General features: G+C 37.3%; 1 protein-coding gene across 49 annotated transcripts in view; it reads right to left on the reverse strand.

The window, feature by feature from the left end:
• Positions 1-1,649: 1,649 nt before the first annotated feature.
• The window catches only part of CLASP2 (cytoplasmic linker associated protein 2), a 178,362-nt gene continuing 157,004 nt past the window's right edge, over positions 1,650-23,007 (reverse strand). For all 49 annotated transcript variants that reach the window (XM_032861326.1, XM_032861329.1, XM_032861328.1 and 46 more), the window contains 6 exons: positions 21,905-22,133; positions 13,407-13,600; positions 12,769-12,897; positions 7,790-7,996; positions 6,183-6,299; positions 1,650-3,389 (listed from right to left, as the gene is read on the reverse strand). In XM_032861326.1, the coding sequence (XP_032717217.1) occupies positions 3,303-3,389; positions 6,183-6,299; positions 7,790-7,996; positions 12,769-12,897; positions 13,407-13,600; positions 21,905-22,133 (963 nt within the window). In that variant the 3' untranslated portion in view covers positions 1,650-3,302. The remainder of the gene's footprint in view (positions 3,390-6,182; positions 6,300-7,789; positions 7,997-12,768; positions 12,898-13,406; positions 13,601-21,904; positions 22,134-23,007) is intronic.

Here is a 23,007-nt window from a genome sequence, read left to right on the forward strand (position 1 = left end):
ATTTTTAATTTTTTATATGTGTATATATTTTTACTTTTGTTATTTATTTTTTAAAGTAATCTCTATGCCCAACATGGGGCTCAAAATCATAACCCTGAGATTGAGTCACATGCTCTACCAACTGAGCCAGCAAGGTGCCCCTAAAATTACAGAAATTTAAATATTTTTTCATGTTTTTATATATTAGCTTTCACCTACACACATTAAACCATACTTTTACTACTCAGTTCATTCATTCGAATGCCTGCCTTTGGATGCCAGGTGCTTGATCCAGGTGTTCAAGTGGAGCTATTACTCAGCTTACATCATACTACTTAGTTGTCAACAGTAGTTAAAGCGGGATCTTGAAGCAGGGGTAAAAATTAATATTTAGATTAAAAGTTATTATAAAACACAGAAAAGATCATGGAACATAAAATATACCAAAGAAACTAAGAAAAATTCAATGTTTAAAATGCCTTTTCTTGGGGCCCTTGGATTGAGTCCTGCATCAGGCTCCCTGCTCAGTGGGGAGTCTGCTTTTCCTCTCCAGCTTCCTCTGCTACTACCCCTCTGTGTGCCAAATAAATAAATCTTTATTTTTTAAAATTAATTTTATTAAAGATTTTACTTGAGAGACAGTGAGAGTGAGCATATAGAAGGAGAATGGGAGGGAGACGCAGACTCCCTGATATGCAGAGAGCCCTATGCGGGGCTTGACCCTGGGACTCGGAGATCTCAACCTGAACAGGTTAAGGCAGATGCTTAACCAAATGAGCCATCCAGGTCTCCCAATAAATAAAATCTTAAAAAAAAAAAAATGCCTTTTCTTATTAAAGATAAGCTGTCAGAGGCTCTTGGGTGGCTCAGTTGGTTGGCTTTCTGCCTTCGGCTCAGGTCATGATCCCAGGGTCCTGGGACTGAGTTCCACGTTGGGCTCTCTGCCCAGAGGGGAGCCTGCTTCTCCTTTCCTTCTGCTTTCAGCTCTGCCTGCTTGTGCTCTATCAAACAAATAAACATCTTAAGAAAAAAAAGATAAGCTGTCATACACATGCATATGCAGCTATCTAATATTTTTGTTTTTGAAGAAATGGCCTCATGAGTTTTTTTTTTTTTTTAAAGATTTTATTTATTTATTTGACAGACAGAGATCACAAGCAGGCAGAGAGAGAGAGGGAAGCAGTCTCCCTGCTGAGCAGAGAGCCCGATGCGGGGCTCGATCCCAGGATCCTGGGATCATGACCCAAGCCGAAGGCAGAGGCTTTAACCCACTGAGCCACACAGGTGCCCCTCTTCATTTTGTTTTTTTTAAAGATTTTATTTATTTGACAGAGAGAGAGAGAGAGAGCACGTACAAGTAGGCAGAGAGACAGGCAGAGAGAGGGGGAAGCAGCCTCCCCGCTGAGCAGAGAGCCCGATACGGGGCTCGATCCCAGGACCCCGAGATCATGACCCGAGCCAAAGGCAGAGGCTTAACCCACTGAGCCACCCAGGCGCCCCTACAGCCATCTAATTTGACTGTGGAGGCTACTCCCGATAAATCTGTTTTCCTCAGATGCACTTACAAAATTCATGTGAAGAGCACTCATACATGACCTCTGAAATAGTTTAAAAAATGTAGTTAGGAGCTACATGACTTTTCACACAGTGAGACAGAAAAACAACAGATATACATTGCTAATTTTTTCAAGTAATGTTATGTACAGTTTTATTGCCAGTATATGCACAACAGTAAGCATAGAACTATAAATACACAATGTAATTAACAGTAGAAAACAAAACTGTTACAGGTAAAGGGGAGGGGATATAGAGAAACTATTTTCCTGCTGCTAGAACAGAAACGAAGGGAAAAGCCTATGACAAATCATCCATCCAGTACTCTTGTCTTAAATTCTTTACATACATTTCTACATTTTTTTCAATTAAACAAATAAAGTACAGATAACTCTGTAACAATAGCAAATTGCTTCCCTAATAGCTATTTGCCTTTCCAGTCAAATTCACTTCATGTTAGGATTTTTAAAAAAGTCAAGATGAGAAATCATTAGTATCCTGGTTCCCAATGATTTAATTTGCCTTTCACCAAACTGGTAATTTTTGAAAGTTGGCTGCACATGAGAAGAATAGGTGTAGTAAAAGGTGATTAAAAAAATTTGTTAAAATGTAACAGAAAATCACCCTTGAAGTAGTTTTCCAAAGGACACTACAGACAGCAGCTCAGTTATAAGGATTAACCCTGAAGAGGTAGAGAATTTGAGTCCATTACACAAAGATAATAGCCTTGCACCATCTTCTCTCTCATCAGGATCAATGTTTTCAAGTAAGACAATTTCATGGTAAAAGGAAACCAGGTTCCACCATTAAAGAAAAGGTGCTGGTTGACTCCCATGTCTCAATAATAAGTTTGTTTATTAAATGAGAAACAGAAGACGGTCAAGGACACACATGCACTTGATTTACTTTTTGTCTCTTTCCATTATCAAGTTTGTTCATAAGTGAATTTGAGATTAATAAATATGAAAAAAGCATCATTCACAACAAAGATAAACCAAAAACCCTGCAATAAAACCTTCTATTTTAATAAGTATCAAGAAAACAACAGGCAGATGATTTGGTGCAGCTTTCTTAAGGGATCTTAGAGGGGACATGGTTTTAAATAAAGATGGCAAGATCAACAACCAACAAGCAGTATCAGTGTTACAGAACTGGCTGATTCTGTAGCACTTTCTCTGAGGTCTTAGTTTTAAACTACAGATCACCCCAAAGAAATTGCAACTAATGACATGTATCACCATCACACCAACAGAGTCCAGCTGTAGTTCAAATTAGTCCTGCTTTGTTTCACATCATTTCAGTATTTCTAGCATAGGACATGATACGGAACAAAACTCCAAGTAGCAATAAAAATATTATTCTGCATCTGAATAGAGGCAAAAAAAATGTTTTAGACTGTTAAACTTTTAAAGCTTTAAGCATTCTCTTTAACCAGCATTTAAAAAAATTTATACAATCATAACACTGGCAAAGGTTAATGGGAAGACAAAGAAGTACAAACATGTGAAATGATGAATTTGATTAAAAATTACTTGGTACTGATCAACTGATGTTAATACTGCTTCTTCTTGAATTTGGAGTAACTATCATAAAGGTTACATGCAGACTGAGGATAGCCCTCTGTTACAGAAAATACAAAACAAAACAAAAAACTAAAACTGGGAAAGATGGTAAGTTCCAAAAGATGTGTTTGAAAATTTCCTTTCGTTGATGAGGGGTGGTCTGTCTGTCCTTTCTTTGAGAGGCCTGGTTCACTTTAATCAGCTTCACTAACTTTGTCCAGAAACATCAGTAGTGGGATCAGCTCCTCCAGAACCTGTCTGTGCACGTTTGATGTAAAGATTCAGTAGCTTCATCTGCAGATTCAAGCCGAACATAAGTCACTGAGCAAATTATAAGTTATAGTAAGATGCTTATTAAAAAATTATATACATATATGAATTTAAGAGAGATTTTTAGACTAAGTTACACCCAAGTTATTGTTGTTAATTAAGAATTACCAAAAAAAAAAAAATTTAAGTCTCAGTCTGTTCACAACTGAGTATTCTATTTACTCATTTATTTATGTAATCTCTGCACCCAACATGGGGCTTCAACTCATGACCCTGAGATCAAGAGTTGCATGGTCTACCAGGATGAGCCAGCCAGGCACCCCTGATAACTGAGTATTCTAATATGCCTTTTTGAAAAATGTTGTACTGATAGCATGTAAAACTTAAACTTAGGGAAAAAAAAGTCACCATTAAGACAATAAGGACAAACATCTGAGCACCATGTGCTATATAATAAGCTAACTACCTTACACTATCTCTTTTTATCTCAATAATAATTTACAGATGAGGAAATCAAGATATAGGATGTGTAAGTCATTACCCCAAAGTCACAAGGGTAGGTAAGAAATGGGCCTGGATAGGAAATTAGGCACCTGGGTTCCAGGACCCAAGATCTTAAAAAACTATAACATTGCCCTCCAAGAATGTTCTTGATTTCTCTGGGTCACTCTGTAGTCTTTGCTAGATGAGATCATACTTTTATAAAGTTTTTATCAGTGCATATACAATTTTATGCTTTACTTTTGTCATCTAATGTCATTTCCAAATATTTTCTCAACCTAGCTAGGATCTCATATGCAACTGGCTGCCTAGCATTCTGACAAAGTACTTAATTGAGAATTTTTTTTACTTAGATTCAATTTAATTAACATATATTATCAGTTTCAGGGGTAGAATTTAGTAATTCATTAGTTGCATACAACTCCCAGTGCTCATTACTTCAAATGCCTATCAGCCAATTACCCCATCCCCCCACCAATCTTGGCTCCAGCAACCCTCAGTTTGTTTCCTGGAGTTAAGAGTCTTGACAAAGTACTCAAATTTAATTCTTCTACAGACATCTTTGAATTATCACGACACAACTTGAGCTTATCACAAAAGCTTTTTTTCTTTGAAAACAACTGTGTTGGGGCGCTTTGCTGGCTCAGTTGGTAGAGCCTGTGGCACTCTTGAGTTCAAGCTCAGTGTAGAGTTTACTTTAGGGGAAAAAAAAAAAAGGGGGGCTCCTGGATGGCTCAGCCAGTTAAGTGTCTGCTTTCAGCTCAGTCATGATCCCATGCTCCTGGGATCAAGTTCTACATCAGGCTCCCTGCTTAGTGGGGACCCTGCTTCTCCCTTTGACTGCCACTTGCCCTACTTGTGCTCTTTCTGTCTCTGTCAAATAAATAAATAAAATCTTAAAACAACAACAATACAACCAAAAAACCCCAAAAGAAGACTGTTTTTTTTTTTTTTTTTGAAGACTGTTTTGTTGAAAGTTTGCTTTTTTAACATTAACTCATTGATTTAAGGGTTTTTAACCTGGTGTCCATGGGATTCAGGGATTCAGTGAATCCTCTCAAACTATGTGTAAATTTTTCTGTATTTATTTATTTTTCTAGGGATGAGATACAACCCATATCTCAAAGTGGTCTGTAACTCAGAAAGGGTTAAGAATCACTGCTTTAATCTACCTATAACTTACATAAGTATTTAATGTTAGGTATATACTTAAGCTTTATAGGTATTTTCTCCACCTCTTTGTAATTTTTTTGATTTTTTTTTTGTTTTTTTGTTTTGGACAGACAGAGATCACAAGTAGGCAGAGAGAGAGAGAGGGGGAAGCAGGCTTCCCGCTGAGCAGAGAGCCAGATGCAGGACCCTGGGACCATGACCTGAGCTGAAGGCAGAGGCTTTAACCCACTGAGCTACCCAGGCACCCCTCCTTTTTGCAATTTTAAAAATAAATTTGATCATAGTAATGACAATAGCTAGGGTGTGGGAAACTATTTAAATGAGGAAGAGTGTTTCCTGCTAACTGGTTCATAAGCAAAAATTCAACAATCATAGTTTATCCTCACCTCGTAGAATAAATATCAATGTTTGATAGTATCAAAGAAATAAGGAAAGACTCTTTTTTTAAAAAGACTCTTTTTAAAAAAAAATTTTAAAGCTTATTTAGTTAAGTAATCTTATTACTTAATGTGGGGCTTGAACTCATGACCCCAAAATCAAGAGCTGCATGCCCTTCTGGCTGAGTCAGCTAGGTACCCCTACATTTTTTTTTTTTTAAAGTCTTAAGGAAAGCAAATATTTGATTATCGTAGTTCATAGGGGGAAATTAAAGAAATGCCCAAGGGTTCCACATTTTGGGAGACATAAAGTAATCCATGAATATATAAAACCACTATTTTTTTTTTAAAGAGTATTTATTTATGTACTTATGTATTTAAATAATCTCTATACCCACTGTGGGGCTCAAACTCACAACAACCGAGATCAAGCGTCACACACTCCACCAACTGAGCCAGCCAGGCGCCCCAACCACTATTTATTCTTAAACAGTCGTTGGGGGCAAGGATTTGGGTGTGGGAGTGTGCAAGGAATGTGCTGGCTGTAGGCATTTCTTTCACAGCACCCTACCCTACCTGACTTCATGTGAGTGACCAACGTGAAAGTAGGAACAGTTAAAATTCAAATGGTAGGAGGAATGAGTTGGATGCTCAAGGCCCGACATGTTCAAAGCTGAATAACAAATTTACCTTTTAACACAACAAAGAACTAAATCTGAAAAATGTACCAATGCCACCACCTTTAGGACAAAGCATCATTACTTACTTTACTGCCAGTGAGCTGACTGAGATGTGGTTTTAGCTCATCACCAATTACCGCATGAACAGCCACCAGGCAGAAGACACAAGCTTTCCGAACACTGCTCTCTGAATTATCATAACCCTAGGGAGAAAAGTCCTTGTTAGCACTCTTGGGGGATCTAAGAAGGTACTATTCCAATTCCAACATGGACGGAAGATGTGGCTCAAAAATGAGATTATAGGCATACCAAGGGAGAGGAAGCTTTAGTGACTGAAGTTAACCCTCCTCCCTTTCCCAGCAGAAATGTGCCCTTCTCTCCTTCCACACCTCCACTCCGCTATCAGCTAGCTTTCCTTATTGGGTTCTACCTTTATTTAGCCTGGAAAGCTGCCACTTCATCAACCTGCTCTGTAAAGTCTCCAGATGACCCCTATTCAGTTGTAGGGAACCCAAGAGCACTTCACTATTGAATAAAATCTAAACAGAGTAAAACTGGGGTTGGCAGTCAAGGTACTCCTGTAATTCAGGCTGAATTAAGCTCAACATCTGTCCCATCCCTACCATTACCCCAAGTTATACACCTGGCAAAAATTTATTCAGTACCCACTATACGTATGACATAAACATACTGTGTACATGCTTTTCTTAGGACCAAAGGACCCCACAATATTATGACTAATATTAGGCTTAGAACAAAGATAATACTAAAGATGCACAAAGAAATTAATGATTAATTCTTTTCAGGAGTGGTTTTATTATACACACTATATAATATTAGTCATTAAGTTACATTATAGAATATAATCTATTGGATGGAAAAAGTTAACAATTTATGATTAAGCAAAGCATGTTATAAAATGTGAACCCACTATTAAAACGTTTATGTGGATGGGTTTGTGTGCATAGAGAAAAACACATTACATCTATGACTGCAAATCAGTATAACCACTTTGGAGAGAAATGTGGCAATACCTAGGAATTCTACTTCTAAATATATACATATAAGAAGGTAAAAGGAAGTTCACTGCAATATTTATGTTATTAAAAAAAGGGAAACAACCCAGATATTCATCAAAAGACGAATGGCTCAACAAATTGTGGTAGTCACATTAATGGAAATTACTCAGCCATAAAAAATGAATTAAATTCTAATACATGCTATAACATGGATGAATTCTAAAAATATAACGCTAAATGAAGCCAGCCAGCCACAACAGAAGAAATACTGTGTGATTCCATTTACATGAGGAACCTATAAAGCAGAAGAGAGAGAAGAGAGAAAGTAGAATTTACCAGGGGCAATGGGGAGAAGGAATAGGGAATTATTAATGGGTACAGAGTTCCTGTTTGGGATGATAAAATATATTCTGGAGCTGGACAGTTGTAATGGTTGTACATCATAAATGAATTTAATGCTACTGAACTGCACACTTAAAAATGACTAAATGGTTTACACACACACACACACACACACACACACACACACACACAGCTAGTTATGGAAAGTCTTTGCTCTGAATATCCAAGACAGCAGGAAGGCTTGGTTATGTCACTAGTGTTGCCTAGGAAGTGCCTAAAATAACTGAATCCCAAATGTATCATAATTTATTCCTCTAAATTTTGTTTCTCACCTGTATTAGGCCTGGCATAATCTCTGGCAAAAGCAAGTTAAGGGTTTCCTTGGATACTCTCTCTATCACTTTTGTTTGCATTTTGATTGCAGCCAGATTAATGGGGTAATCTGCAGTTTGGATGATAGGACAAAGCACTTTGATGCACTGCTCTGGACTGATTGAAGTGGCTAGCACTGATGCGGCTTCCTCAGCAGATCTTACCACCTAAAACAAAGAGGAAATATTTAAATTGGAGTAAAATTTTAAAATGCTATACTGTGTCCTGGAAGTAAAACTTCATGAAATATGCAATACAACAAGGTATCTATAACTTGCTTTGAAACTACTACAGTAAACAAATGTACACAAAAAGTGAGGGTGCAGTTAACACAGGGTTGGCAAACTGTAACTTTTGAAACCAGAATAGATTTATGGGGAGAAATAATTTTTCCTGATATTCTTTCTTTCTTTCATGTTCTCTTAACGTTGGCTAATCCAAGTTTGTTTTGTTTTGTTTTTTGGGGGGTGGGTGGAGGGAAAGGGCAGAGAGAGGGAGAGAGAATCCTAAGCAGGCTCTATACTCAGTATGGAGCCCGACATGGGGCTAGATCTCATGACCCTGAGATCATGACCTGAAGTCAAGAGTTGGATACTTAACTGACTGAGCATTCTGCATGCCTCAGGCTAATGCAATTTTTAAATCATACTGTGGTCTAGCTGTAATGGGTGGTGGAGGCTCCATTTATCTTTAAGGTGAACAGAATCCTCTAGAATAGCCATACTGAAACCCTGCTCACTATCAGGACCCTCAGCTCCAGGAGTATTCATGCCCTTTTCATTATATTTCATTATATTATTACATTATATTATTATTATAATAAAATATAATCAATCCTGGGGCACCTGAATGCTCAGTTGGTAGAACATACAACTCTTTTTTTTTTTAAGATTTTTTTTTTTTTAAGATTTTATTTATTTATTTGACAGAGAGAGATCACAAGTAGGCAGAGAGGCAGGCAGAGAGAGAGGAGGAAGCAGGCTCCCTGCCGAGCAGAGAGCCTGATGCGGGGCTCGATCCCAGGACCCTGGGATCATGACCTGAACCGAAGGCAGAGGCTTTAACCCACTGAGCCATCCAGGCGCCCCAAGATTTTATTTATTTATTTGACAGAGAGAGATCACAAGTAGGCAGAGAGGCAGGCAGAGAGAGAGGAAGGGAAGCAGGCTCCCGGCTGAGCAGAGAGCCCGATGCAGGACTTGATCCCCTTGATCCCAGGACCCTGAGATCACAACCTGAGCCAAAGGCAGCGGCTTAACCCACTGAGCCACCTAGGCGGCCCGAACATACAACTCTTGATCTTGGGGTTGTGAGTTCAAGCTCCAAGTGAGGTGAAAATGTTACTTAAAAATAAAATCTTAAAAAAGTCTCATTAATGGGTTATCAACTTAACATGCTATTCCTTCATCTGTTTATAATGATTTTCTTTCCTTCTGTATTGGGCCAGTGGAGGACTGACACTAATTTTATAATGAAGAGAAGAAATGGCTGTCTTTCTATTTTAGTATAATCTGTAATCTCTAGAGATGGTCTTGAGACCATGTAAAAATTACCGCCTTTGATTCTAATTTAGTAGTTTCTCACTTTGGATCTCAATCTATGAGAGCTACTAAGAAAGGTACAGTGGCATATATACTGGAGGTCAGAAGATCCAGGGCTAATTTTAGATGTAATGCCTTAAGAATGTCAATTTTATCTTTTGTGAAAATAAAGATGCCAGGCCTTATTTGGGTCAGAAGGTGGATAACTACAAATATTAGTTTTTTAAACCTTCAGCAAGATACTACAGATGTTCTACTACTAAACACCAGCTGAATAAAAAAAGAAATCTAAGTAAGAATGCATACAGATTTAGAAGTCATGACTCACTCTCCTATAAGACTTCTAGTCATTATCTTCTGAAAATTTAGAGGGTTTCAATTTCTTCAAATCCTCACAACACTACTTTCTTTTCTTTTTCATTTTTTAAAAAAGATTTATTTATTTATTTAAGTAATCTCTATGGTAAACGTGGGGCTTAAACTCAAGATCCCAACATCGAGAGCCATATGTTCTTTCAATTGAGCAAATCAGGTACCCCCGAATCCTCACCAACACTTATTGTTTTTCTTCCTCATGTATGTGAAGTGGTAGTTCACTGTGGGTTTAGTGTATTTTCCTAATGAGTACTGATATTGGGCATTTTTTCATGTGCATGTCTTCTTTGGATAACAGTCTATTTAGGTCCTTAGTTCATTTAAAAAAAATAATTCATTTATTTATTTTAGAGAGAGAGAGAGCAAGCATGAGCAGGGGAGAGGGGCAGGGGGGAGAGGTAGGAAGGGGTAGAGAGAGAGAGAAGCAGACTCCCCACTGAGCATGTAGCTGGACATGGTGCTCGATCCCATGCCCTGAAATCAAGTCAGACGCTCAACCTACTGAGCCACCCAGGCACCCCATTCTTTGTTCATTTTTAAACTGGGTTATTTCTCTTTTTGTTGTCGAGTTGCAAGAGTTTTTTTATATATTACCTTATCAGACATATGACTTGCAAAAATTTTCTTCTTCTTTCCACTTTCTTTAGAGTGCCCTTTGAAACACAGAGTTTTCTTTTTTTAAACATTATTTAAATTTGTGACACTGATTTTTAAATTTTATTTATTTATTTTTGAGTAAACTCTATGCCCAACATGGGGTTGAACTCATAATCCCAAGATCAAGAGTTTCATGATTTACTGAATGACCCAGCCGGGTGCCACTGAAGCATGAAAGTTTTTATTTATTATTATTATTAAAAAAAAGATTTTCTTTCTTTATTTGACAGAGAGAGACACAGCAAGAGAGGGAACACAAGCAGTAGAGGTGGGAGAGGGAGAAGCAGTTTCCTGCTGAGCAGGGAGCCTTGGGATCATGACCTGAACTGAGACAGATGCTTAACTGACTGAGCCACCCAGACACCCTTTTCTATTATTTAAAAAAATACTTTATTATACATTTTTTAAAGATTATTTGAAAGAGAGAGAGTGAGAGTGAGCATGAGCAGGAGAGGCAGAGGGAGAGGGTGAGGGAGAGAGAATCTCAAACCAACTCCCAGCTGAGTGCAGAGCCCAAAGGCTCAAGCTCAGGACTCCGAGATCATGACTGGAGCCAAAACCAAGAATGGGATACTTAACTGACTGAGCCACCCAGGTGCCCTCAAAAGATTTTAAGTAATCTCTATACCCAACGTGAGGACTGAACTTACAACCTTGAGATCAATAGTCACATGCTCTACCAACTGAGCCACCTGGGCATCTTGAAGCACCAAAGTTTTAAATTTTGATTAAGTCCAATTTATGTTTTTGTTGTGGTTGTTGGCTACTTGTGCTTTTAGTGTTGTATCTAAGAAACTACGGCTTAATCCAAGATGGCAAAGATTTACACCCATGCTTTCTTCTGAAAGTTGTAGTTTCAGCTCTTACATTTAGTTTTGATCTATTTTGTCTTACTGCTATTTTTTAACTTTCCTTGTTTGACTTCTTTTGCTTATGTCTTGGTTCTACCAGAGGTACCTCATGTTACTGCTCTGGTGCTTTACACATGAAACTAATCTAACATGTATGTTAACTAATTGGTATTTAAGTAAAAGTTTAAAAAGGCTAATTTTTTTACACAACTATAAATAAAAAGAGAGATAGATAGATGGATAGATGAGACAGATTTACGGGACTCTTTCAGGAAAGCTGTCCTCATTATTTTATTGAATAAACTTTGAACAGACATCTAGCTCCTACAGGCACTTTACCATTTTAATAATGATTCTTCTTAAGTTACTTCAAAAAAACAAATTCTTGTTTTTTTTTTTTTTTTTTAAAGATTTTATTTATTTGCCAGAGAGAGAGATCACAAGTAGGCATAGAGGCAGGCAGAGAGAGAGGGGAAAGCATGCTCCCTTCTGAGCAGAGAGCCTGACGTGAGACTCAATCCCAGGACCATGAGATCATGACCTGAGCCAAAGGCAGAGGTTTAACCCACTGAGCCACCCAGGCGTCCCTCAAAAAACCCAATTCTTATGATAAGTGGACAGTAATGGCTGGTGATTTCTAAATTAGAAAACTACAAGTCAAATTAAGAAGGAAAAAATGAACTCAAGATTATATCCTAGAGCTGGCTTATTTTAGGTGAAAACCATGATATCACCATAGCTCATTTAATAGAAAAAATATGATTGCGTCTTTGTCAGATATACTACCTGGAACATCAAAGTTAAGTGTTCATTTGATTGAAATGACTGACACTCTTCAAGGGTATACTTCAAGCAGTGTTTATACATTTCATGTGATAATATAAGAAGTACTGAGAATAGGGTATTTAGCCTAAAGATACAAATATAGTGATCCGAAGGGGCAGTGTACCCAAATGTTTATAGCAGCAATGTCCACAATAGCCAAACTATGGAAAAAACCTAGATGTCCATCAACAGATAAATGGATAAAGAAGAGGTGGTATATATCTACAATGGAATACTATGCAGCCATCAAAAGAAACAAAATCTTGCCATTTGCAATGACGTGGATGGAACTAGAGGGTATTATGCTGAGCAAAGTAAGTCAATCAGAGAAAGACAATTACCATATGATCTCCCTGATAGGAGGAATTTGAGAGGCAGAGTAGGGGGTTATGGGGGATAGGGAAGGAAAAAATGAAACGAGATGAGATCGGGAGGGAGAGAAACCATAAGAGACTCTTAATCTCAAAAAACAAACTGAGGGTTGCCGGGGGGAAGGAGGATATGGAGAGGGTGGTTGGGTTATGGACACTGGGGATGGTATGTGCTATGGTGAGTGCTGTGAAGTGTGTAAGCCTGACGATTCATAGATCTGTACCCGTGGGGCAAATATTACATTATATGTTAATAAAAATAATAATAAAAAAAGAAGTACTGAGAATAAAATAATAATTTAATGGTCACGTAACTTACCTCCTTATGAGGATCTTTATGTGCTTCCAATGTTTTCATGACAGTCAGTTCTGCATAGTTTTTAAATCTGGCTGGTTGATGCCTTAGGATTTCTCTTAAAACCTTTAATGCCAAAGCCCTGATTGTAGGCTAAGAAGAAATATTTTAATGTTTTTAATATTTTGGGTTGTAGACAATCTTCCATATTTTCCATTTCTGTAACTTAAGGGTCTTAACATCAGGGCAGGGATAAGTTGTAGACAACTGCACAAAGTATACGGTATATTACATAATTAAGTTTTCACATCTATAGTTGAAAACTTAAATCACACTTTTTATACTTGTAGGAGATCAAGAACCAACAACATCCTATGAAACAGGAAATTACACTTTTGAACAAGTAGTTTAAATATGCAAAACAAGCAACTTGTACTCTCCTATAAAAATAACATCAGCAACCTTTAATTTTTCCCATTGTCAATTGTTCAAAATCATTGAACTATTGGTTTAGAAGAAAAAAGTACTCATTATGAAAATTTCACACAGGAAGAAGCAGTAAGAGAGACTCATTTTCCCAATTTCCAAATCTGTGTAGTTCTTGATTAACCAGCAATCAAAGACAGGAAAACAGGCTATTATTTACACATCCTGCCATTTACCTCTTTATCCCCAAGGGTTTCAAGCAATAGAAGTAATATTGTTTTGAAATGTTCATCCCAAACACTGAAAGATTCTTCCTGTGTCAGTTTCATGAGTTCATAGAGGGCGATTTTTCTTTCTTCTACACGTTCATTGTGGTTAGACAGCTCCTTCAATAGCTCTGCAACCAGGTCAGAGTGGTCGAGGGAAAGATCTGGCAAGAGGACATAATGTTAATTCTGCAACTTTATAGGTCAGCTCTCATAAGTATGGGGATGATGACTTTAAAACATTATGAAGCAGACAATGTTAGTTTTAAGAAAAAAAAAAAAGACTAATTTTCTTTTCCATTTTTTCATCTTGAAAACACCAATTCTAGTTTAAAACTTTTTGTAATGAAAATTCACATAAAGAAAAATATAATGAACCCTTACACACCCCTCACCCAGATTTAACAATTATTAAGATTTTATCATTCTTGCTTCATCTTCATCCCTTCCCACTTTTTTCCCTGAAATATTTCTAGTAAATGGCAAATAAATCATTTAATCCTTATATCAGTATGCATTTCTATGGTGCCATGCCAGGAGGCTCACAATGTTTGGGTACTCCATATTTAGTGCTATTAATAACAACCACTGGATTTAAGTGGTGACAACTTGATCCCATCACTGTAAAGTTCCCTATCAATTAAAAATTTCTTTCTTTTTTTTTTTTTTTAAAGAGAGAGAGGGAGAGTGTCCTCGCCTGGGGGGAGGGAAAGAATCCTAAGCAGGCTCCATGCCCAGCACAGAGCCTGATTCGGGGTTCGATCCACAACTCTGATCATGACCTAAGCCAGAATTAAATTGAGTTGGACATCCAATGGACTAAGCCACTCAGGTACCACGCCCCCATTTTTTTTTTTAAGATTTATTTCAGAGAGTGAGAGTGAGCACGTGCACATGAGTGGGGGAAAGGGCACAGGGAGAGGGAGAGAGAATCAGGCAGACTCCAGCTGAGCCCAGTGCAGGGCTGGATCATAGGACTCTGAGATCACAATCTGAGCAGAAACCAAGAGTTGGACGCTTAACCACCGGTGCCACCCAGGCACCCCAATCAATCTTTTAGTAATGGTTCCATCCACTGATTACTCTTGAATTATTTTATTAGAAATTAAAAATGGGCTGGAATTCTTCTGTAGAGAGTAACTTTATCAACTAGAGCTATTCTGATTATCCTGAAATATAGTTTGATAGAAGAGGCAGAATACTTAATATTGTCCCTTAAATTTCAGAGTCAAGAGTTGGGCGTAAAAATTATCAAAGAGTTTTGTTTTGGCTTTCTTTTTTGAAGTATAATCATGAACTCATGAATTTTATGAATGTTAAAGGACACTTAAAGTGCTTGAATAATTTTTGTAGGAAAGATAGTTACATCCCAAAATTCATATTAAAACATTATAAAATACCAGAATTCTTCCTAAATTCTTTTGTTGATAAATGATAAATTCAGCCTTTCCAGAACTTGGGCACACAGTGGCCTGAGCTTGTGCTGTAGACTCTTCCTTATCCGCTGGAACAAAATAACCACAGAACATGGTGCCTGAGCTTGGGGTCACTCCCTCTCCCAAATCTCCAGGGAGACAGATGATGTCATGGAGCTATACTGTCTGTAGGTCCACTTGGCCTACATGCTGCTCTTTCATAGGATGGGCTGCCACTTACACTGATCCTAACAGGCCAGAGAAAGCTTGTGGATCTGGGATCTGGGAGATGGCTGTTGCCTATAAAAGCAAAGGCTCAAGAGGAAAGAACCAGCTTCCCAAAAATGAACCTTGAGGTTGCTAGATGGTCACTATTGGTCCATAAAAACAGAAGCTACTGTGCCTTATCCTGCCAGCTGGTTAGCCATTGACCTAGAGATACCAATGGCCTGACATTTAGGTGGGGAACCTACACCTACAAGTAGGGGAAAGAAAAATTATATTTTATTTAAGGTGATTTGGAAACCTAAGGAAAGGAAATTAAGCTGAACCATTAGAATAGATGGGTTCAGGGCGCCTGGGTGGCTCAGTCAGTTAAGCGTCTGACTCTTGATTTCAGCCCAGGTCATTATAGCAGGGTCATGGGACTGAGCCCCATGCTGGGCTCTGCACTGGGCACAGAGCCTGCTTAAGATTATCCCTCTCTCTCCCTTTGCCCCTTCCCCATCCCCTCTCTCAAAAAAAAAAAAAAAAAAAAAAAAAAAAAAGAATAGATGAATCCAACTAGAGTAAAACTAACAGATAACAGGGAAGGAAAATTGAACCAAAACGTAGTGACAACAATCATTAACTATTAAAAAAGAAGTTTATTATGACAACTTTCATGGAACTACAATTAGACCACTAACAACCTCATACACAGAGCATAAAATGTGATTGCTGAACTTAAAAATGAGAGATAGTCTGGAAAGAATGACCACCAGGTGAATCAAATTAGGGTTTTTGAAGAATCTCTGTAAAATGCAGAGCAAAATCATAAAAAAGAAGAAATTTGCATTCAAAGATGGTATCTTACTTGGAGGATAAAAACGGTCTTACAATAATTACAGTATATAGACCAACACTGGAACAGTACTGCCGCTGTAACAGCTGCTACTGTGGCAGAATAAATGCATCTCTATATATCTCACAAAAGTCACTCCTGCAGTCATGTTATCAGACTTTCACAGATGTCAGAGGATCGATCATTCTATTTATTTATTATTATTATTTTTAAAGATTTTATTTATTTGACAGACAAAGATCACAAGTAGGCAGAGAGGCAGGAAGAGAGAGAGAGAGGAGAAAGCAGGCTCCCTGCTGAGCAGAAAGCCCGATGTGGGGCTCGATCCCAGGACCCTGGGATCATGACCCGAGCCGAAGGCAGAGGCTTTAACCCACTGAGCCACCCAGGCGCCCGATCATTCTATTTAGAGTTTTATTTTATTTCAGCTCAATAAAGGAAATTCACACACAAAAAAATGCTTTCGAAGGAATGCAACTCTTTCCTCCATTAATATAGACTTTGTAATTACTCTAGGAGATAATTAGAAATGACTTGACATAAAGTGGTCTGAACAGATGACTAACAGAAAAATAATTTCTGCCAAAGAAAACACATATTTTTTTCCAAAACTGATTTATAGAATACAAATGAGAAAACCTAAAGTACTCCATTAAGATAAAGTGTAACCAACTGTATTTCCTCACAAGAGGCATCATGGTCATGGGAAAAGGCAGGCTCTGGAGTCCTACTAAACCTGTGCTTCTTACTTTGTCCAACAGGCACATGTTCTTAATTAGTGCTGAGGCTCAATTTTCTTATGAGTAAAATGGGAAGAGGGTACTGACTTCCTATGGTCATAGTGAAGACCTGGGCTCAGAATACAGTAAACTCACTAATATTAATTTTCTTTGTTCTTATGACAAATATTGGCACTATTACAATTCCAATATTTCTGTTGCAGTGCTGAAAAAATATGGGATATTCTTTTCACTGGCTAACTTTAATATGAGTCTCTCTTGCATAACAGAACCATCCTCATTAGCAGTAGTATTCTGGAATATTATAGTCCCTGGTAAACTTTACAAAGATCATAATTACATGTGGACATTAGTGGAATTTTATTTTTACTTGTTGATTTTGAAAAATTTATCACTTATGTATGTATGTCTATAGTGTGTACAGAAACATCTGAGTAACAGACATACTAAATAAGTCTCAGAATTTCAAAACAATTTTTTATAGAAATTCTGACTTGAACAAAATTATTATCTTCTGCCAAAACTTATGGACTTTAAAAACAAAAAAAGGAAAAATTTTGCACTGAGGTAGACATGGAAGGAAAATCAAAAGAGCAATGGAGGCAAATAAAATTAAAAAGAATGGGGGCGCCTGGGTGGCTCAGTGGGTTAAGCCGCTGCCTTCGGCTCAGGTCATGATCTCAGGGTCCTGGGATTGAGTCCCGCATCGGGCTCTCTGCTCAGCAGGGAGCCTGCTTCCCTCCCTCCCTCTCTGCCTGCCTCTCTGTCTACTTGTGATCTCTCTCTGTCAAATAAATAAAATCTTTAAAAAAAAAAATTAAAAAGAATGGGTGAAATTAGCAATGTTCACAATAAAATAATGTCAAACAAGATCTTCCCTACCTCAACTTTAAAAAATGAAAATAAACAATAAGTGATTAATTGCTATATGAAGCTTAGAGCAACTATTTTACTTAACTAATGGTTTATCCATTTTCTTTTTTATTTTTTTAAGATTTTATTTATTAGACAGACAGAGATCACAAGTAGGCAGAGAGGCAGGCAGAGAGAGAGAGGCAGGGAAGCAGGCTCCCCACTTAGCAGAGAGCCTGATGCCAGGCTTGATCTCAGGACCCTGAGATCATGACCTGAGCAGAAGGCAGAGGCTTAACCCACTGAGCCACCCAGGTGCCCCAGTTTATCCATTTTCAAAGACTGTTCAGCATAAAATGACTGTCTTATGTTTTAGAAATCAATAAAGTATTATACTGTGAAGAAATAATTTTCTCGTTCAAAAATATTCTATCCAGTTTAGACTTCAGTTATATAATTTCCAATGATGTCCTCCTTTAACAATTGGAAAATATAAGACCTTAAGTAAAGGAAAAGACAATCAGTCAGTTACTAAGTAGGTAATTTTTATTTCTTTTTAAAAGATTTTATTTATTTGACAGAGAGAGAGAGAAAGAGAGAACCCACAAGCAGGGGGAGCAGCAGGCAGAGGGAGAAGCAGGTTCCCTGATGAGCAGCAAGGAGCCCGATGTGGGACTTGATCCCAGGACACCAGGATCATGACCTAAACCGAAGGCCGATGCTTAACCGAAGGAGCCACCCAGGCATCCCCCGAAGTGGGTAATCTTCCTAAGCTGTCACAGTTTTGGCTTTGTGATATATTAATTCTCTTAACATAAGCAGTTGCTAAAAACATGATTCCTCAGCCTCATAAATAAAGAGATTTTTCCATTCATCAAAAATACAAATGACCAGGCCTGGGAACACAAATTCCTGAGCAGAGTAAGCAGGGTTTTTTCCCACATGGGAGAGTGGCAAAGTATGGAATTTTAGAGCTCAACCAGGGCAAGAAGGGTGTCTACATGGAGTGGTGACCAGGGGTGTCAGAGCCCAAGCACATTGAAGGTGTCCACGTGGAGTGGCAGAGCCCAGCAAGGTGAAGAGGTAGTGGCAGAGATGGAAAACTGGTGGCATACAGGAAGATTGATGAAATAAGTAAATATATTAAAGATAATGAAAGCCAGGTTTCTCAGTGTCAGAAAAAATATGGAAAAGGAGGAAATTAAAATTAATCTCATGGTGCTAAATTGGGATTGGAATAAACACACAGCTTTTGATATGGAAATAAACAAATGTAAATCAGTGTGTGTACACAGATACACACACACACACACACCCACACCACACACATTCCTTAAACTCTGGCCACTGAAAGGTCTTGGAAATAGTGATATCCCACTAGTAGTGAGTATACTTTGTGCCCAGACTCTAGCCTTTAAAGACCATTTAAAGACCAGAAATGATTGATTCCAGGACTCAAGAAGGGACAGTCCAACATTCTGTTATGCCAGCATGCAAGGATGGGGACATGTTAAAAGAACAGGTCAAATCAAAGACAATAGAGCATCAAAATAAATGATAGTTACAAATTATAACCCACTGAGTACAATGCAAACCATGAGTTCACAGTTAGGAATATGTAAATGAAACTTTTTAAATGAATAAATTTTAATATAGTTTTAAAGTACCTCCCCACAAGACACTTACTAATTATAGAAGGAGTAATTTCACAGTGGAGAAGCCTGGTAAGCACCACCATAATCAAGTGACTAAAGTTTGTATCATCAGTCAAAGAGCAAAGTGAAATCATGTATTACCTGAAGAATGCACTATCACTTCTGGGACCCTGATGCCAAGAGCACATGACCTGAATCCAATCACGAGAAAAATCAGACAAACCTAAATTGAGGGAAATCCTACAAAATAACAGGTCTCTGACCTTCAAAAGTGCCACAGTCATGAGAACAAAGGAAAGACTGAACACTGAAGAAGACAAAGGACACAGATGACTCAATGAAATGTGAGATTCTGAAGTGGATCCTCTGGCTTGAAGGTTTTTTTTTTAATTCAATAAAACATTTACTGGACACATAGTATATATAAATCACCCTGTTGGAAATTGTAAGAAACCTAGCAATGATTAAGATGGTTTCTCTTCTCAAGGAATTTATAATTTGATAACTTAGTATAACACCTTGAAAGATTAAATAAGGACTACAACACTGTAAATAAAGTATTTGGGGACACAGAAAAGAAAGTAACAGTCAAAATAGCAACTTTTTTGTTTAAAATATTGCAGTTGAGTTTGGCAATTGGCACTAGGTGTTGTATGGAAGTGCTGAATCACTAAATTGCACACCTGAAACTAATATTATACTGTATTAACTAACTGGAATTTAAATAAAAGCTTCAAAAAAATACTGCAGTTGATTTTGGGAATTTGATTAAAATCCTATTTTACTCATTTTTATTTGTTCTTAATGGATGGATAATGTGACAAAAATGTGACAAGAACATCCCATTACAAATCAGCATCTAATGGGGTTTAAGGGCAGGTGTTTATTATTGTACTAATGATAATTACCTGATTTGGATGAGTAGATTGTGGTTACGTGGGAGAATGTCTTTATGGAAAGTATATTCTAAAGTATTTGGGGTGATCGAGCATCATTTTGGCAGCTTACTCTCAAATGGTTCAAGGAAAAGTTCTTTGTGCTATACCCCCATCTTTTAAGCTTTTGATTGTTTAAAAAAAAAAATATATATATATATTGCTTTTGATTGTTAAAAAAAATATATATACATATATATATTTTGTAGCCAAGGCAAGCAATGTCAGTGGAACCAATTTGGTTTGCCAGCATGTGACCTCTGTACATAAATAATTTAAGAATAACTAAAGCTGCTAAAACTAGGTCTCAGCTTACCATGCTGCTGCAACAAGGGAGGGTTTAAAGGACACGCTCATGCTAGGTCCAATTTATTCCCTCCCGTTTTGCTGCTACTGTGACTAAACCTCAGTAACAGAGTAACTAGTTGTGACAGATCAAAACACACTGCAGTGAATCATTTTGGCAATTTTATACATTCTTATGTAATTTAGACTTAGTATGGCAAGTTGTCATAATTTTGCCTTTGAGGTAATTATGATATATTAAGACTCTTAACATGACATATTGGTAAAAACAGGATTTGTCAACCTTATTGGTAATCAAAGAAATAAAAATGAAGAGATTTTTCCACTTACCAAATTACAAAAATTATAAACTATTTCTGATATCTAACTTCTCAGTCATCCTAATAATTAGGGAAATGCTCATTAGGATGGCTTATTTTATATTCATCATGGTGATGGATTTCAAAATTTTAAAAAGTTTGAACATTCTGTGCTGGTGAGGAAATCAGCACTACCTAAACTAGCCAAGTGTTTTGAGTTGGTAATTGGGTAGTAACTCTCAAAATTTCAACTTATGTATCCCTTTATTGAGCAATTCATCTCTAGGACTGTCTTAGAGTAAATTATTATGTATGTTCATAAACGTTTATGCAATAATATGTTCACTGACAGCAATACTGGGGGAACAAAGGAAAACCAGAAACTACCTAAGTATAGTATCATGAGTAAGGGGATACTTTCAAATTTACCCACATAGTTATCTATTACTTTATATTACTTGAGTTTTCAATTAAAAAAATTAATAAATTATGTAATTTGTAGAGAAAAAATGTAATTCCCTCTTACTAAAAATACCTAAACCATTTGTAGTATTTTGTATTTTATATCAGTTTTTATACATTTTATATGTGAAAGTAACTGCATACTATAATTGGAAGGGCTGGTAGGTAGGACATTTCTATCCTCTTTCAGATGTTGACACTTTGGACAGTCAACCAAATATCAGGCTGGACAACTTAGTGTTAGAGCTAGTCCCACACCCTTGGTATAAGCCACTGAAAGTGCAGAGCTAGTCCTAAGCTGTCTCCAAATTCTAATGGTAGCTTCCCTCACATTGGTCTTGCATCTTACTAGAGTTTATGATTTTACACTTTATTAAAGGGATACTATTAAGAATGGGTAGTTCTTCAAAGGTTTTTGTCATGCTGGTATAAAAATTAATGACTGAATTATGTCTAGAAATAAACTAAATTTATGAGCTACAACTGATTTCAGTTGTTTCTGGGCAGTCAGTAAGGATTTCCTGATGTTTGAGGATGATCTCAGGATTACCCTGTTTCTCATTCTGGGGTAGAAAACTACCAAACCACTAGAAATGAGCTCCTAAAAGATGGGAGAAACGTTTTCATCCCAAAGCTCCTTACTTCTTCAGGAATTATGATAAAAGAGCACATGTATTTCTTTTGTTTCCTTGACTACCAATCCTCTAAAATACAGGTGACAAAATATGACCCAGAACCTACCATCAGGAAACTGGTCGGCATCATCATCAAACATGGCTTCCTTGAGGGCAGACTTATTGAAGGGACTGATGCTATCTGAATAGTTATATGGATTATAGTCTCGAGCACGAGGAGAGGAGTGAGCAGGCATTGAATGGAGCAACGAAGCTTTATTATCAATGGCTGTCTGGCTTGAGTCAGTAGCATCACCTCCTGCTCTTGGGTCAGGCATCCCAGGACCACCACACATCTATTAATGGGGAGAAGGCACAGCAAATTAATTCATTTTCTAAAAAATATTTTACTTATTTATTTGAGAGAAAGGGGGAGTAGGGATTGAGGGAGTGCAAGAGAAGGGGTTCAACTTCATGACCTGACCCTGAGAGATCATGACTTGAGCCAAAATCAAGAGTTAGACACTTAACTGACTGAGGCACCCAGGTGCCTTACAAATAATTTATTTTTAAGTATCTCTGAAATTCTAGAAAGCTTCTTCTTTACTGCTTCAAAGTTGATTTAAAAAAGGTAACAATTAACAGCTGAAAAAAAGTAATGGGAATCAACACAATAAGTTAAAACTTATTTAAAATGTCAAAATTTAAAGTAAAGGTGTAAAAAAAACCCAAACCCACAGCTGTGAGGGCAAATAAGAATCATAAAAGAATGCTGTTGCTAATTCCTATAGTTCCCTTGCTAATGGCTTGACCAAAGGATATACAGTGGGATTACCAAAAGCTTCTCTATGCCACTTAAAGATGTAAAAGGATTTTCACTGGCAACACAGAACTAAAAGCTGGCAGGTTCCATTATTAAGGCAGTAAATTACACAATGACAAAGTACAAGAGGATCAATTTTTTTTTTAAAGGCCTGCTATTAAAAAAAAAAAAAGGCCTCAAGGACTATACCCTTTGAATAGATGTCTGCTGAAGTTTGATCACATTAACATATTTATCAAAACATCAATACTAACACTGATACTAATATTAGTATGAAAATCATTACAACCATCAATATCACCATTGTCACTATCTACTCACAGCAACTACATGCCAAGCCATTACTCAGGTGCTTTACAAATATTCTTCATGTATTTACTGTGCTCCTACTGAGTGCTAGGCATTGT

This window comes from Lontra canadensis, unplaced genomic scaffold, assembly GCF_010015895.1.
Source record: "Lontra canadensis isolate GAN:19392208 unplaced genomic scaffold, GSC_riverotter_1.0 scaffold20, whole genome shotgun sequence".
NCBI lineage: Eukaryota > Metazoa > Chordata > Mammalia > Carnivora > Mustelidae > Lontra > Lontra canadensis.